Consider the following 15857-nt stretch of genomic DNA (forward strand, 5'->3'; position numbering starts at 1 on the left):
CAACTGTATTAGCTATTTAGTTTTTTAAGGTTCAAGAATAGAGAATGAATCTTTTAAAATGATCAATTAAGGTATTAGTAAATACAAACACCTTAATTGATCAATACACAAACGCCTTAATTGATTTATTTTATAATCTTTAAAACAGATCAATTAAAGCGTTCAAAATACGAAACGCCTTAATCGATCTTTTTTTAAAAAATAATAGTTATCCTATCAATTAAAGCATTCATGTTAATAAATGCCTTAATTGATAATATTTTATAAATTAAAATAACAATCAATTAAAATATTTATTTTTTTGTTGCTAAATGTATTATTTCTCGTTTAGATATTTATTATTAATAAAACAAAATAAAAGATTGCTATAAGCTTATAAAAAAATTATGATAATTATACAAAAATTAATATACATAAATTTTTTTTCAACCAAATGAATGAATCTGAATACAAAATGTCTTAAAAATGAAAAAAATTTTCAAATATCGCACTTTTTTTGGATATCACATTTTTCTCCACAAATTTCGTAAAAATCAAACATTTTGAAATGCAAGAAAATTAATTTTACCTTACTTTGAGAAGACACCAAGTTATAGTCTTTTTCACCTATCTATCGATTTCACTCGATGCCCAATATTTAATTTTATCTAACATATTAATAGTTAATATTAAACCATACCAAGCATATCTCAATGCTTTAGATTAATCCTTACGTAACTTTTCAATAATTAAGATTAATATTCAGCAAAATATTTCTAAGGCTAAGATTAATCTTAATTACTATATTAATAGTTAAAATTAATTCTTACTAAACAAATATAAAACAAATTATTGTTGGGCTTAAAATTTAAAGCCAATTTCCTAACAGTAAAATACTGTCGTACTTATGTAGCTTGTTTTGTTTTGTTTGAGTCACGAGCTTGTAATGAATTGTTATATGATGTATTGACTTTCTCATTTTGGGTCTTTTTTAATATTGCTATATTAAAATTTGTGTGTTTTACTATGTTTAGCTTTGAGGTTTTTTCTTTCTATGAATTTTTTTGTTTAGTTCACTAATTTTCTTAATGTTTTTATGATCTCGATCGGTGGAAAATAATAATGTAGTATTCTTGCTAACTGCTTCCTACACATCTGATTCTGGTACTTCATACTAGTGTAGAAAATTTTTATATTCTTAATAGAAATAGTGTTGATAAACCATTGGAAGCAATGTTAATATATTGTGTTCCAAGATAATAGGAATGCTGCTTCGAGGTATGGATTATCTACGGATTATCCTTATGGTACATCACAGCTACTTTTTGTTGCCGGTTGCCCGTTGCCCGCACGAAAGGGTCTTCCATATACATAGGGCACAGCTAAAAAATAATGCAAAAACAGATCCTTTGCCAATTGAATAGGTTTCTCCTTCCCATTGCTTGCCCTCCGAGGAATGTGTCTGGCCACATTTTCTGATCTTACATTTGAACAGTTCAAACCAGAGAGCTGGTTTAAATCACATTATTTGGCATTCTGATGGGCAGTGTTTGTTTCACAATTCAATAACTGAACTTTGGATGTCAGAGTCTTGACCATCCAAATGAACAAGATCAACATCCTAGGAGAAACCATGCAAAACTTCTAAGAATAATTATTATGAAGCAAACTTTCGGTCTACTTCAATATCTTGGCTAGAGAGAAAGTAGCATTTGTCAATCAAGAAATTGAGAAGCCATGGAAGAACTAAACAAGGTTAATGTGATTTGCAATGACAAAACTTCTTAATTTTATTGCATTTATGAATATTACACTTATTCCGGTATTTTTTCCTTAACATAGGATAGAAAATACGGTAATGTGATAATAAAGGAGCAGTTATTACAAGCTTTGTGGCAAAGGGCAGCTCCCTTAATGCAGAGTCTCGGCAATTATGGTAATTCGGCGGGTTTTATGTTCCATATCTCCCGGGCGTATTCATGAATTGTTCTGTCACTGCTGAATTTGTAAGAACCTGCCGTATTCAAGATCGACATTCTTGTCCATCGCTGCCAGAACAGCAATTGCAAAAATTAGCAACAGATGAATAAACATACTTGCTCGTTCACATGTGAGAGTTAGGAAGAGATTTGTAAAAGGAAAAAAGAGACAGTTGCGAGAAACATTTTAGTTTTTAACAGAATCATATGCATAATATGGGGTTGCACGGGATCAATCACACAAAAATAGCCGAAAGGGATAATGCAAAACGATGTAAGAGCACAGTAATCACTGTACCCGCAGAAAGACATGCAGTAGTTCTTGCTCTTAATGAAACATGCATGAATGTAATGTAAGGGTATGCAAAAAAAAAAAGGTTACTCACTTTTTGGTCTTTATAGGCCTCATCGACCTTCTCTTGGCATTCTATATAACTAGGGAAGTCCTTGCCAACAAGGAAATAGTCTGCACGACCAAAACCTTCATTTCCTTCCAATGATCCCATCAGTTCATCATAGTTGTAAGGGCCGAAGACACCACTTCTGACAAACTCCTTAACATCTTCAAAGCGAGGATCCGGAACAAACTGTGGTAAGATGTCAGTTAGGTCAATGAAGAGAAATAACGAAGGAAAAATCATGATAATTTTTATATTTATATTATTTTTTTGTTAACAGAAAGGCCAGAAGTAAAGAATCAGAAGACAAGAAAACCAGTAAATAATCTGGCCATGCAAGCATACCTTCCCCTCAGCTCTTTCCTTCCTAAGGCCTGCAATCTCATGAGCTTCAGCCCCAAAGAGGAAGAAGTTGTCTTCTCCAACCTCTTCTCGTATTTCAACATTGGCACCATCCAAGGTCCCAATCAGAATGCAACCATTCATTGCAAATTTCATATTGCTGGTTCCACTTGCCTCCATCCCAGCAGTACTGCGTATAGTAAAGGGAAAACAACAAAAAAAATAGAGGGAGGTTCAGACGACCAAGTGTCTATTCTGCTAGCAATCTGCGATACAAGCCTCTTAGAAAAGGCATGCATTGAGTTCATTACAATCAGAAAAAGCATAGGATTCATTTTAAGTCAGAACCATCACAGGCTAAGCTTGATTAAGCTCCACGCATTGAAGCTGAGCCTAGTTAATACAGAATAAATAATGCATGATGCTCCATCAAACAGATTAAGCCTAGGTTTTCCCGAGCTATAAAGTAGATGATCTCTTCCAAATAGGAGTTGCTGTGTAAGCTAGGAACCGTTTCCTGCTGCATCTTGTTTACAGTATAAGCAGAAAGGAAAATTACATAACCAAGAATTATCCATACAATGAATAAAATTGAAATACCTGATATGCTGTGATAGCTCACTTGCAGGGATAAGCAATTCAGCTACACTCACGTTGTAGTCAGGAACAAAAACAACCTAAAATTAAAACATAATAAACCATTACATCTGATTATTGATATAATGAAATCGAGTAAATTATTAATAAACTCACAGAATGAAATTAAAAAGATTTGTTCTTTTTTTGATCCAGCCATTGTAGCAATGCTATTTAAAATCAGATATACACTTTATGTTTTTCAATTTCTTTTATCTCTTTTGGGGTTTTGTCGGCCGGGAAGCCTGCAAACGATGCTTATACAAAAATAAAAGATGAAAATAACTATTAACAAATTCATTCATGCTTTTCATTCAATTTGCACAAGTTGACAAATATTCATTACCTTTATATGCCCAAATTTGATTTATTCAAAACTTCCGTATTGGTTTTAAACATAAATTTGTAACTTTATTCCAGACTTGGTTATTTAGCTTGGTTGTATCAGAGAGTTCCTGAAAAAAGGCCCCCAGAAAGTAGCTTGAATGGGCTCTGATACATAAGTCCAAGCTTCAGGAAAAATAAGCACAGCCCGGAATAAAATTACATGTTTATGTTTAAAACAAAGAAAAAAAGGCCCTCACAAAGTGTCATCTGTGAACCAAAGTCAGGAATAACTGTAACCAGTGACACATTGTAAGGACCTTTATTTTGCTTTTTCATTTTTTTCATTTCAGGAAAGAACTCATTAGGAGGTTCATTAATGATATCTTGCAATAAAGATGTACCTTCAATAAGATTCAAAATTACGATCTAACATGATTTCTTTTTTGGTCTTTCATATAGTCGACTCCAAAATTATGGGATTTAAGGTTTAGTTTGTTGTTATTGTTGTAAAGGTGTACCTTCAGTAAATCACCTATATCAGGATCATGATTCACAGTAGCTCCAACATCTGTGATAAATTTCACAATTCTCTTGGCTTGCACATAAGTGGCAAATGCTTTTCCCCCAAATATACAAACACGTGGAACAAACTTTTCTTTTCTTTCTGAAGCACTCATTTCTTTCATCATCTTGTACCGGTAAACAATTCCCAAAATATTCAGCAGTTGACGCTTGTATTCATGGATGCGCTTCACCTAAAATTCAACACAGTACATAAAAACATATGATTTTCACACTTTAAAGGACTAAGGGGAATTAATAACAATATACTTGCACAGAGCATTCAGTCTAACTGTCATACAACGACTAGAATTGCTACAAGGGTCCAAAAATATTCATTAACATTTATCACATATAAACACTGGACAATAGACAATATTGTACGCTGTAAATGTGAGCAACAAATTGTCTTTTGGGGGTAAGAGAATCTGGCTGCATATCCTTCTTAAAAAATATCTCCCCACTCTTAGTTTTAGACTGCAGCCCATTTATTGAGAACATCATGTACCTTTTGCTTACATGATAAAAGTGCTTTCATTTTTCATCTGATTATCAGTACGCTTCTTTCGTTACTTTCACGGAGGGAGTAGTTGACAAGAGAAATTACCTGGATGTCAAACATTGCATCAGGGCTTACTATATAGCCTGTCTTTTCTTTCAGGAAGGACACGGCCTTTAACTTGTTGCTCCTTTTTGCTTCCCTCCACTGGGCCTGAAGATCCTCATTATCTACAAACTGTGAACATGTCCCATAACACTGATTAGGGTCTTAGTAATAACCAAAAGATTCAGAAGTTTTCTCATATTTATAGTCATTCGCACTTAACCATAAAAAACTACTCATTTTGTTATTATTTATAGACAAAGACAAAGGTACAACTGCTTCACATATATCAGAATCCTAGCAACTAGAACTAATACATGAAATAACACCACTGCTTGAATATCACAAGCAACTGCCTAACATGTGACATATCAACAAATATTAGATGTACGCTTGTAAATATTCAGCAAGACATGCTAGAAGCCTGGAACAAGATGCTACAAAAGGCAATCTGGCAGTTTTTCTTGTGAAAGAGGCATTTTAAAATGTATGTCCAACATAGATAGTTTGTTGCTCATAAATTTTGCCAAGTTGTCTCAACACTGGTCATTCACAAACCAAAAAGAGTGAGTAAATAAATTTCACTTGTATCACATGACCAGAGGCACATTGTAGATATAAGTTCAGAAACAGACAAAAATGGCTCTACAAGAAGTTTTACAAGAAAAAACTCAGAAATGGCAGCCTACCTTTCTAAGTTCAGCCAACTTTTCAGTATTTAAAACCCAATCTTCAGTGCCTGTCCAGTTAGTTATAATTTTACTCAAGTTCGGATTGCAGAAACGGATCCATCTTCTTGGCGTGACCCCATTTGTTTTATTTTGAAATTTCTCAGGCCACAACTGCCAAAATTTGAGCACAAAGATCAATGATAGGATCATTTTTCTTAGTAGAAACAAACTGAAGAAACTAAATTTTATCATTAAGTTGCATACTTTTGTAATTAAAGAAAGTAAGAGGTTTTATAAATTGCCTTTACCTTAAAAAAGTCATTAAACACTTCGTCTTTTACTATCTCGCTATGTATTGCAGCAACTCCGTTTACTGCATGACCACCTACAACACATAGATTAGCCATACGAACCATCTTTGGGGGATCTGGTACTGGTTCTGGGATCTTTTTCTTTCCTTGAGTGCCTTCCTTTACAGGTTTATTTTCTCCATCAGTAGGCTCAACTTCTTCTTCTACTCCTCCTTCTTCTTCTTCTTCTACTCCTTCTTCTTCTACTCCTCCTTCTTCTTCTTCTTCATCTTCTACTCCTCCTTCTTCTTCTTCTTCATCTTCAGACTTTTCAAGTTCATCACTGGGAACAGCAACAGGACTTTCCTTGGGTTTAACAAGTAAATCTGAAGAGGCAGCTGGCAGCTCAACATTTTCTCCATCAGTAAGCTCAACTTCTTCTTCTACTCCTCCTTCTTCTTCTTCATCTTCAGACTTTTCAAGTTCATCACTGGGAACAGCAACAGGACTTTCCTCGGGTTTAACAAGTAAATCTGAAAAGGCAGCTGGCAGCTCAACATTTTCTAAAATTCTCATCTGCTTCAGTTTTTTCTCCAGTAAGTTAGAATCTGCTGTGCCATACTCTGAAACTATAGTGCGAATTAGCTGCAAAGGTATTAAGAGGCAAAAATTTTAGTTAGAATTGGAATCTTCCAAAAAATTGAAGGTTTTGGTCTATGTATGTTTTCCATCTATACCTCCTCATCAATCATTTCTATAATCTCCACATGTCGAGGCAACAGTTTCTGCATAAGTTCTAAACTCCATTTCTCCAAAGCCTCAGGTAGAACAGTATGGTTTGTGTATGCCATGGTTCTAGAAAAAAAGACATTACAAGGTATAACAGTTACCAAACATAAGCCTATGTTAAGAATAAATATCAGTAATTAACAAATAGGGAAAAGAAAAAGGAGAAAATAGAAGGGGAAGATATTATTTTTTTAGTTTTTGCCACAATAACCATGTTGCACACAAAAGTGAATACAAAGTGAATTTGAGATTAAATAAATGAATTGTGAGAAAGTGCAAAAGCCCAACATGCTGAAGCACTGGTAACGGTCAAACATTCTGAATTGAATCAAACTCAACTAACAAAAATAACAATAAAGCACATATATAAAAAATAAATAAATTGAACATTGGAATAGATCAAAATTTGGGAACAGCAGCCAGTTAGGTTTAATGTGGGGGATACAGAGAGTATGGCTTGAGCTTCTCAACAACCGCTTGCAGCATATATGTTTGAAAAGAAACAATAAAGTAAAGGTTTGTCAATGCATAAGTGAAATAACCATCACAGAGGATACCTTTGGGTGATATTCCAGGCCTCCTTCCAGCTTAAACCTTTTACATCAATCAAAATTCTCATCAGCTCTGGAATGCAAAGAGTGGGGTGAGTATCATTCATTTGCACGGCAACCTTCTCAGGAAATTCTTCCCATTTGACCTTTGCTCCCAATCTTCTCTCAAAACGTGCAATGATATCTTGTAAAGAGGCTGAGCACAGGGTATATTGTTGCTTCAAGCGAAGGATTTTGCCTTCAATTGATTCATCCCCAGGGTAGAGTACATAGCAAATCTGATATTAAAACATATATTATAAGCCATCCTCATTCCTCACCATACCACTTAGATCAACATTGTACATGAAAAATCAACACAACAAAATGAAAAAGAAAATTTGAAACAAAGAGTAGAGTGATTTGGGACACAAATGATTCAGAGACAAGACAGAAAGCAGTTAAAATTCTTGGGTGACTATAGCCCAAAACTGTTGATTTGTTCACTCTGTTACAAGACCAATAGCCATTTTAGAAATTCTGTTTTATTACTTTAGTTGTAAAGAACATTGGTTCAGACTCTCCTCCAGAAATAGCTCCAGGCAGCTCAGATTTTCTGATGAAACTCTGTGCTGACAAATAGCTTGGCTTATGAAGAGATAAGCAGATAAATCATCAATTTATACAATGAAAAAAATATAGAACAGACCTTTTCAGCGTTATATAGGGCCTCAGCTGCTTGGATATGGTCTCCAGAATTAAAAGCAAATAGATCAAAGTCTTCTGATGGAGCTTTTGTTGACCAAAGTCGCAGGTTGATCGTGGTTTGAGTTTTATATCCTGGTATTGGGACATCATATGCAACAGCCTTTATATCTTCTCCTCCAATCCAGTGTTTATTTCCATCTGAACCTGCAACAACCTTGCCATAAAACTTGACAGGATATGTGACATCATTTCTCACAATTTCCCAGGGATTGCTCATCTAAAAAGAGAAACCATAATCAAGCCAAAGATAAAAAAGTTGGTCAGAGAAGAAAGGCAAAGAAAACACTAATATCCATTATTTAAATGTCACATAGAAATATAGAAATATTTTTCGACATTTGTGTACACAATGATTACTTCAAGAGAGAGATAACAATAAAAGAGAAAGCATACCTCAAGCCAATCTTCAGCAACTTCTTCCTGCCCTTCTTTCGTAATACGCTGTTTAAATAAGCCATACTTATATCTAAGTCCATAACCCCATGCTGGATAGTTTAATGTTGCCAAAGAGTCCAGAAAGCAGGAGGCAAGTCGACCAAGACCACCATTCCCAAGGGCTGCATCGGGCTCCTATAAAATCAACCAAAGAATTTAGTTACCATAAAAAAAATGTGAAGGCAAGCATACAGATTCCCTCTCTGTCCTTCTCTTCGACAAATACACAAAATGAATCAGAAAGAGTGGATTTTAGAAAGAACTGAAGGAAAAAGTTTTATATTTGTAGGCAATGGCACTATGCAGCTGTTATAGGCTTCAACAAATAAACTTTTATCTTATGAGGCCCACTGCTTTCAGAAAAAAGAAAATTTATTAACTAAGTCAATTATAGTTCAATTCAATATAAAAAGCTTATACTTCAATTCTGGAGCAGTCTGGAGTGTCTTTTATTCTCCCCAATCATTCGTTAATGTCAGAACACATGGTAAAGTAAGGTACACTAGAGAAAATCATATACACCAACCAACCTGGAAAGCTATATTTTCTAGGTTGTGCCCAAGCTTGCTCAAAGCATCCGCATAAGCTCCAGTAAGCCCTAAATTACCAATTGCATTCAACAGTGCCCGACCCTACACAAGAAATAAAACATGCTGAATAAAAACATCTTCAAAGTGTTTTACAGAAAATAAAGTATCAGTTGTCAAAAAAGGAGACACCTGAAGAAATTCCATTGACAAATAGTATGCCTGCTTTACATTCAATCTTTCATAATAATCATATGTGGCATTCCAATTTATAATGAGAGCGTCACAAATACTTTGTGCAGTTGCAAAGAAAGCCTTTGGAAGATCAAATTTCTCAGAAGAAAATAATGGGGTGAACTCTGCATGGTATTTGATGCTAGAGGCAATAGATGAAGCATCTGGAGGGAAGGGACTAACAGTGCCCAGAGATTCTAAATCATAAGACAAAGAATTAAGGTTAAAATGAAAATGGGAAAATTAAGGACATTGTAACACAGTGTATCAAAATTTCACCATATTCGAGAATTGTTCAGTGCAATACAAATTCAATTTGTAGAAAAAATAATTAACTAACTTGTGGATATTTTACCTCAGGCTTAGATTATACAGGACTCAAAAAGATGTAATATTCAAGTTACGGTTTTGTGTTTAAATTTGTCATAGTGCTTTCCATACTATCTGGCACTTAATTAGCTCATTATGAAATGAAAAATATTGCTCATTCTGAGAAACTATGGCTGTGATCCTTATTTCTCAATAAGTCATATTTTCAGTCACCACACTTGTCACATCAGCATCAAAAATGGATCCAAACCCAACAACTGATGTATCTTATTTAGCTAACCAGCAAAATAAGAAGATAGCTTAATTAGACAACTCTCAAGCATCCAAGAAGCAACCTTTTTTTCCCAATAAGCTTCAAAACTCTTCAATGACTCATTGGAACTAAGACAGCTAAGAGCAACTGGTCGCATGACTCAGGATCCATTCCATGTCTAAGTAATCAATCAGACGAGCCCTTTTGAATGCTAACAAGGTAAAGTGAGACTGGTTACATCCCAGTATGTCAATAAATACTAAAAGTCCAATTACTTTTTACTAAAACTCATTTTTTCATACCAGTCAATCAAACAACAACATCAAATAACATCAAAGTTTAACTTCAAAATCAGCAGATTCTAGGTATGAAATAAATAAGATTCTAGAAGTATCAAATAATGAATAGAAACAAAAGGTCATAAAAATGAAGCTCCGAACGAATGAATAATCTCACAGTCAACAAGAGTCCGCAGTTAGCACTTAGAATCTCTCTCTCTCTCTCTCTCTCTCTCTCTCTCTCTATATATATATATATATATATATCAAATATTTTAGATCTCATTCTTAATCTCCACTAAAAACTCTATAACGATTAATTAATATTTGGAAAAAAATCAAACAACAACATCAAGTTTTCACTTCACAATCAGTAGATTTTAGGTATCAAATATCAAATAAACAATAAAAAAAGCCACAAAATAACAATATTAAATTCAAAATCGCAAAATTCATTTTCTTTCTAGAAGAATGTAACAGAAGCAAGCATTAACATTAAAAATTACAAACTTTAAAATAAAATCTGCAAGTTTCCAAAGCACCAAACAAAAAATAGAAAAAATCAAAATTTGATAAAACAAAAAAGTTAAAACAGAGCAGCTGCATTTGTATACAGTTCAGATACTACCAAAGGAGATCAAACCTTGTTGTTGAGTTACTGGATCTTTGACCTTCTGTTGCGGCTCACTCGACACATTCCTTACCGAAAACGACCTCCTCATCGGCCTCACTTGCCACCTCCTCATCAACATCAACTGCCTCGCTTTGATTCCGCTTCCCCCTCCACCACCGCAAACGACGCCGCTATTTCTTCCGCGGCTGAAGTCGATGAATCTAGCCACCGCATTGCAGCTCGAAACCGCTTCCGCTCCGCTCGGCGTCGTAGAAAATCTCCACGTAGCCATCACTCTTTGAACTTCGTAAAACTGGAGAGATCAGAGTGGCAGTATCGAGTGAATAAGAAAATGAGCGATTCACGAGAACTATTATAGGAGTTGCAATCACCTACTATCCAAATAATTTTCCATTTTCCTTGATTTCCACCTGGCAATTTTTTTGATCCACGTGGAAGATGAATCCATCCACCGTTCAGGTCACCGATATGAGTTAGGATCAGGTAAAATCATAGCTCTACCACCGCACACTTGGCGGTCAATTATTGGTTTGGTAGAGATTGGAATCAGTTTTGATGACGCGGAGTCATTTAAGTGGTGGATTTTAAGTTTCTGTTTTGGTAACGGGAGGAGAATATTTTAGTTTAAGTGAGATTTTTTTTCTATAATGGGAAAAGGACAAAAGAGAATGGGAGGCGAAAGATGGGCGTCAGGTGGCTCTGCTCCGTCCAGTTGTAAGCAGCTGACGGAATTTTCCTTATCCTGTCGAGGTTGTTATCTGGGGTGTTGTGCCTATGTAAAACCCGTCAAAATGTACGGTCGGGATTGTTCAAAAATTGATTCGTGCCCTTTTTTCATCAAGATGATTGATTTTGAATGTTCAAATTAATGTATAAAAAAGTCTTTTAAAGTTGCTTAAATAGGTAATTAGATTCTAAGCCAAATCTTTAAAATTGTTAACAAAAATTGATTAACTTAATAAGGATATAATTAATCAAGCAAATTAATCAAAATATATTGGTCAGTTAAAGTTCACTTTTTTAATAATTTGATTTGATTAATAAAAATAAAAAAATAAAAATTCTTTTTTTTTTTATGAATTGAAATCAAGAATTTACGTAACTTAATTATAGTTTTAAATCGAAATAATTTTAATATTAATTGAATGCCCAATCTTTGGTTTGAAGCTGCAATATTTTTTATTAGATAGGAATCATTGCGGCATCCTGGCAGAATAGATTGATCGGATTGGAAGATTTGGAAGGATGTGAATGGAATGAAAGAAAAGTATGAATTGATTGAAGTCCAGTTAGCAGCGGTTGTTTGGTAGTGGTGGCATCAATATTTTCATCCTTTCGAGTTTGGATCTAAATTGAATTTTGCATAATGTAATGTGGCATTATTTGGAATATGATTTAATTTATCCCTTTAGTCGGATTAATCATTGATTGCCATTGATGACTATCTCGAATAAGCAATTGTACACACATCTCATAATCAACGGAAATCCATTTTCAGAAAAATTCATCTTGACATCATTACTCCTTTCAAATAATTTCAACTCTGTTATATTACAGTTTGTCAATTACATTTGCGGTTAATATATTTTTGAAAATTTAATTTTTGTGCAGATTTAATTGGTTCGAATCAGTCTATTCCAATTATATTTTTATGCGATGGAGTAGAAATTTTCAAGGATGAGGCCATGTTCGATGCAGTAGCATCTGTTGGGGTGCATGGCATTTGTCAGAGGGGGAAGCTGTAAAATGTGCAGAGACGAGGATGGCATCTTACCCTTAATTATTAATTTTGTCTTGATATCGATAGTATAAATCAATACACTTCAATTATATCAATATACGATACAATTAAAAATAATTTTTTATATCAATTTCGTATTAAATAATATCACTTGTTTTCATTAGTTTCAGTCGATTTTGATCAATTTTGATATAATAACATATTTTCGATCGATATGTAAATGTAAAATATATTTTGTAATTTTTAACTTATTTTTTGTTGTTCAATTATTTTTAACTTAATAAAAATAAAATTAATTAATAAAATAACTTTTTAAAGTTGAGTTATTTTATTTTTATTTTAACTTTTTTTATACTTTATTTTTTAAAAGTTTATAATTTTATATTTGATTTTTTCAAATCAAAGTTTATAAATATTTCAATTTCTTTCAAGGAAGTAATTATACTCTTTTTATAAAATTTAACAATCATAAAACTTTGATTAATTTTTTCGTCTATTTATTTTTATCTTAATATTTATATGAAAAAATACTTATTTAAATATTATATGATCAGATTAAATATTTTAAAATATCATAAAAATTTTATAATATTATTTTTTATGCTTTTAAACTTATTTATTTGATTTTTGAAGATATTGCATATTTGTTTTGTAAATTATTAATAATATTATTATAATGTACAAGTTCATGCATATTTATAAATATATTTATACTAAATAAAAAAATCTAAAATAATATATCAAAATAACTGATAATAATATATAATATATTTTTTTAAAAAAATCTAAATATTATTGGATACAATATTAACAACGTTGATCGTACCACAGTTTCAAGGTAACATTAAATGCCTCGAGGTAGGCTATGATTAAGTTTGTTAGTTGCTAAGAAAAATGCCATCATTGCAAAGAAACTTGAGACTGCAGCCAGCACCAACTATCAGGATGAGAACATTCCCGGACATGATAACCATTCTTGCTTGTGGTTGAAGGATGCAAGAGGAAGTGCCTCAATGGTGAGATTAATATTTTCAACTAAAATTTACTCTGAACTTTAATGAGTGCTTTTAACATTTACAGGGTTGTTTTGCTTTTGTAGGAAAACAAAATTCAATTATCTAAGCATTCAATCAGCATGGGAGACGATGTTCCCTTCAAGATCGTGTTATATGTTTGTAGTGGTGTGTCTGAAGTATATTTGTAAGTTCACTTTTTTCATTTGGTTTCTTTAAACAACTCCAAAACCAAATCTCAAGAGACTGGACTCTGCCTGGTAATCAGGTTACTAGGCAACTCTTGCAACTTACACACTTGGAACTAGCTGTTGATATAGTCACAATCACTTGCAATGTAAATGCAGTTGCAATCAGGTGACAGGCACAACAGGAACTACATTGAATCAAACATTCTTAACCCACCCTTCTCTCCAACTAGTTGAAAAAAATGTGTAGGAGAATACTAATTGACATGGAACAATGATTGTGAAGACATGAGACAAGGAGGGAATGACAATTCAGTTCAGCTAACATTAAAAACTCAATCAGGGACAAGTTATAAAATAAGTCAAACCAAGCCCTCCCAGTGCCAGAGAAAAATACTAGCAGGGGCCCTCAGAACATCTCCATGGTGCGCTCTCTCAACCAACAAAGATCTAATCCTTCATTATGGTGCTGTCTATGAGACAATTTTAAGAGCATCCTTCCTCTTCTTCATCAGGTCGGCTTTAGATTCCATCTTGACAGGCAATGGTGCAGAAAACACAAAATCTCCATTTTGAACCTGATAATCCCCATCAATCTCACTTCTAGCATGTCTGCTCATATTCTTCCTAGTATTCTTCTCTCCATCGCTACTCAGCAAGCATTGTTCATTATCCAAGTTCACTTCCTCCTCATTCTCAGCTAAACCTCCACTTTGTTTACAAAGATTCTCCGCTATCTCTCCATGATCATCGCTTGAAACACTCTCATCAGTTAAACTACCATCTCCACTTGAACTAACCGCATTTCCACCACTAATAATCCTGTACACATTTGCATTCTCAGCAAAGCTCACAGTTTTCTTAACTCTTGGTTGACTCCCTTGCCTTTTCACCAAAACCCCACCATTTCTATTTTGAGTTACATAGATACCACCTTTTCCAGTAATAGAAATCCTAGGATTCTCTCCTTCACTAATAACTTGATGAAACCCTTCAAGATCCACATCATCATCTCCCTCTTCATTGCTACAAAACCTATCAAGCTTTTCAACTCTGTCTCTCAATTTCTCCATTATTTCTCCAGAATTAGACCTCAAAATCCTAGCTTTACTACCATTGCCCAAAATCCTCATATTTTTTGCATTCTTATACAAATGCTTATGCCTTTTCAAAGCCAACCCATCAATATATTCCAAAAAATGAACCAAATCTCTACTAACTGACCTTTTTCCATCTCTAATCATTGGATCACCACCCTAAAAAAAACATATTTTAAAATCCAAAAAAAAAAAAATGCTAACCAAGATTTTAGGAAGTACTAAATAAAGATATACCTGAAAAGAGTCAAGTTGGAGAAGCAAGTCCATGGCTTTTTGAGAAACAGCTTCACAATCAAAACGGGTTTTATTTGAAATTGAGAGCTTGAGAGAATTGAGACTTGATTTGATAAAGGCAAGATCTTTGAGCTGTCTAAGTGTTCTTGATCTACGAACGAGGAAGGCTCTGAAATGGGTTTGGATGACACGTGCAGCTGCATCTTTAAGAGAACATGAAGGGTAAGAATAAAATTTTGAAGTTTGGGAAAAGTGTTGGAGCGATGCTTCAAGAGCATTAATGCGGCTGACAAGTGAAGAGAGGAGAGAGTTGGGTTCTTGTAGGTGATGATGTTTCTGATGCAAGTGACGCTTTATACTGGCAGAGTTTTGATCTTGGAACGGTTTAAGAAAATAGGTTTGATTCTGATTTAGATAATGATTTTGTTGGGATTGGGGGTGTTGGGTTTGGAGAAGGAGAGAGGCAAGGGCTTGTAGAAGAGGGTCAGATTGTTGGGGAAGAGGAGGTGATGGAGGTAGTTGGCAGCAGTGGCTGCCAGAGCAGGTGGAGCAGCAGGAGGTGGTGCGGTGGTAGTGGTGGTGGTGAGAAGCCATGATTTCTCGAGGGTTTTGAGAGGGCTCTGGCCTGCGGGGCTTATGAGCAGGGGCAGTAGGAGGGCTTGGGGCTTTGGGCAAAAGTTAACATAAGTGGAGCAGCAATAAAGTTGTTGGCTGTTTGGGTTTGTTTTATGGGACTTCTTTTTTATTGTTTTGGTTATCACTGCAAAGAATAAGTAACAGTATTATTAATGTGATACATTGATGATGTCTGTGTATGTTTGTGAGTGACCTGTAATTTTGTGTATAATCCACCTAAGAAAGACGCTTAATATAGGGCTGGCCCGCAGTATAACTATTACATGATCCAATTTTTGTCAATTATCCAACCACCAAGAATGGCTGCTGACTTGCTATAATTGATGGCTAAGTTATAAAGTTTTTAAAACGATAGTCAATCACGTATGAATCACCGTTTA

The 15857-nt window shown here is 34.2% G+C and overlaps 2 protein-coding genes across 2 annotated transcripts; both read right to left on the reverse strand.

Annotated features, from left to right (window-relative positions):
• Window positions 1-1741: 1741 nt before the first annotated feature.
• LOC111292628 (alpha-glucan phosphorylase 1-like) lies at window positions 1742-10890 on the reverse strand. The gene is made up of 15 exons (XM_022885089.2): window positions 10575-10890; window positions 9029-9267; window positions 8840-8941; window positions 8268-8444; window positions 7816-8091; window positions 7134-7405; window positions 6525-6642; window positions 5806-6432; window positions 5516-5668; window positions 4830-4958; window positions 4180-4416; window positions 3299-3375; window positions 2702-2888; window positions 2345-2545; window positions 1742-2027 (listed from the first exon to the last, which is right to left on the reverse strand). Exons 1-15 carry the CDS (start codon window positions 10834-10836, stop codon window positions 1911-1913), a joined length of 3174 nt encoding a protein of 1057 aa, XP_022740824.2. The 5' UTR covers window positions 10837-10890; the 3' UTR covers window positions 1742-1910.
• A 2744-nt stretch (window positions 10891-13634) lies between these two features.
• LOC111293080 (BAG family molecular chaperone regulator 8, chloroplastic-like) lies at window positions 13635-15556 on the reverse strand. Its single transcript, XM_022885804.2, has 2 exons — window positions 14842-15556; window positions 13635-14763 (listed from the first exon to the last, which is right to left on the reverse strand). The coding sequence occupies exons 1-2, from the start codon at window positions 15433-15435 to the stop codon at window positions 13981-13983; spliced, it is 1377 nt and encodes a 458-aa protein (XP_022741539.2). The 5' UTR covers window positions 15436-15556; the 3' UTR covers window positions 13635-13980.
• Window positions 15557-15857: the final 301 nt, after the last annotated feature.

Source organism: Durio zibethinus, chromosome 10 (assembly GCF_047325235.1).
Source record: "Durio zibethinus cultivar Kanyao isolate XHJ-2024 chromosome 10, ASM4732523v1, whole genome shotgun sequence".
In the NCBI taxonomy this organism is placed as follows: domain Eukaryota; kingdom Viridiplantae; phylum Streptophyta; class Magnoliopsida; order Malvales; family Malvaceae; genus Durio; species Durio zibethinus.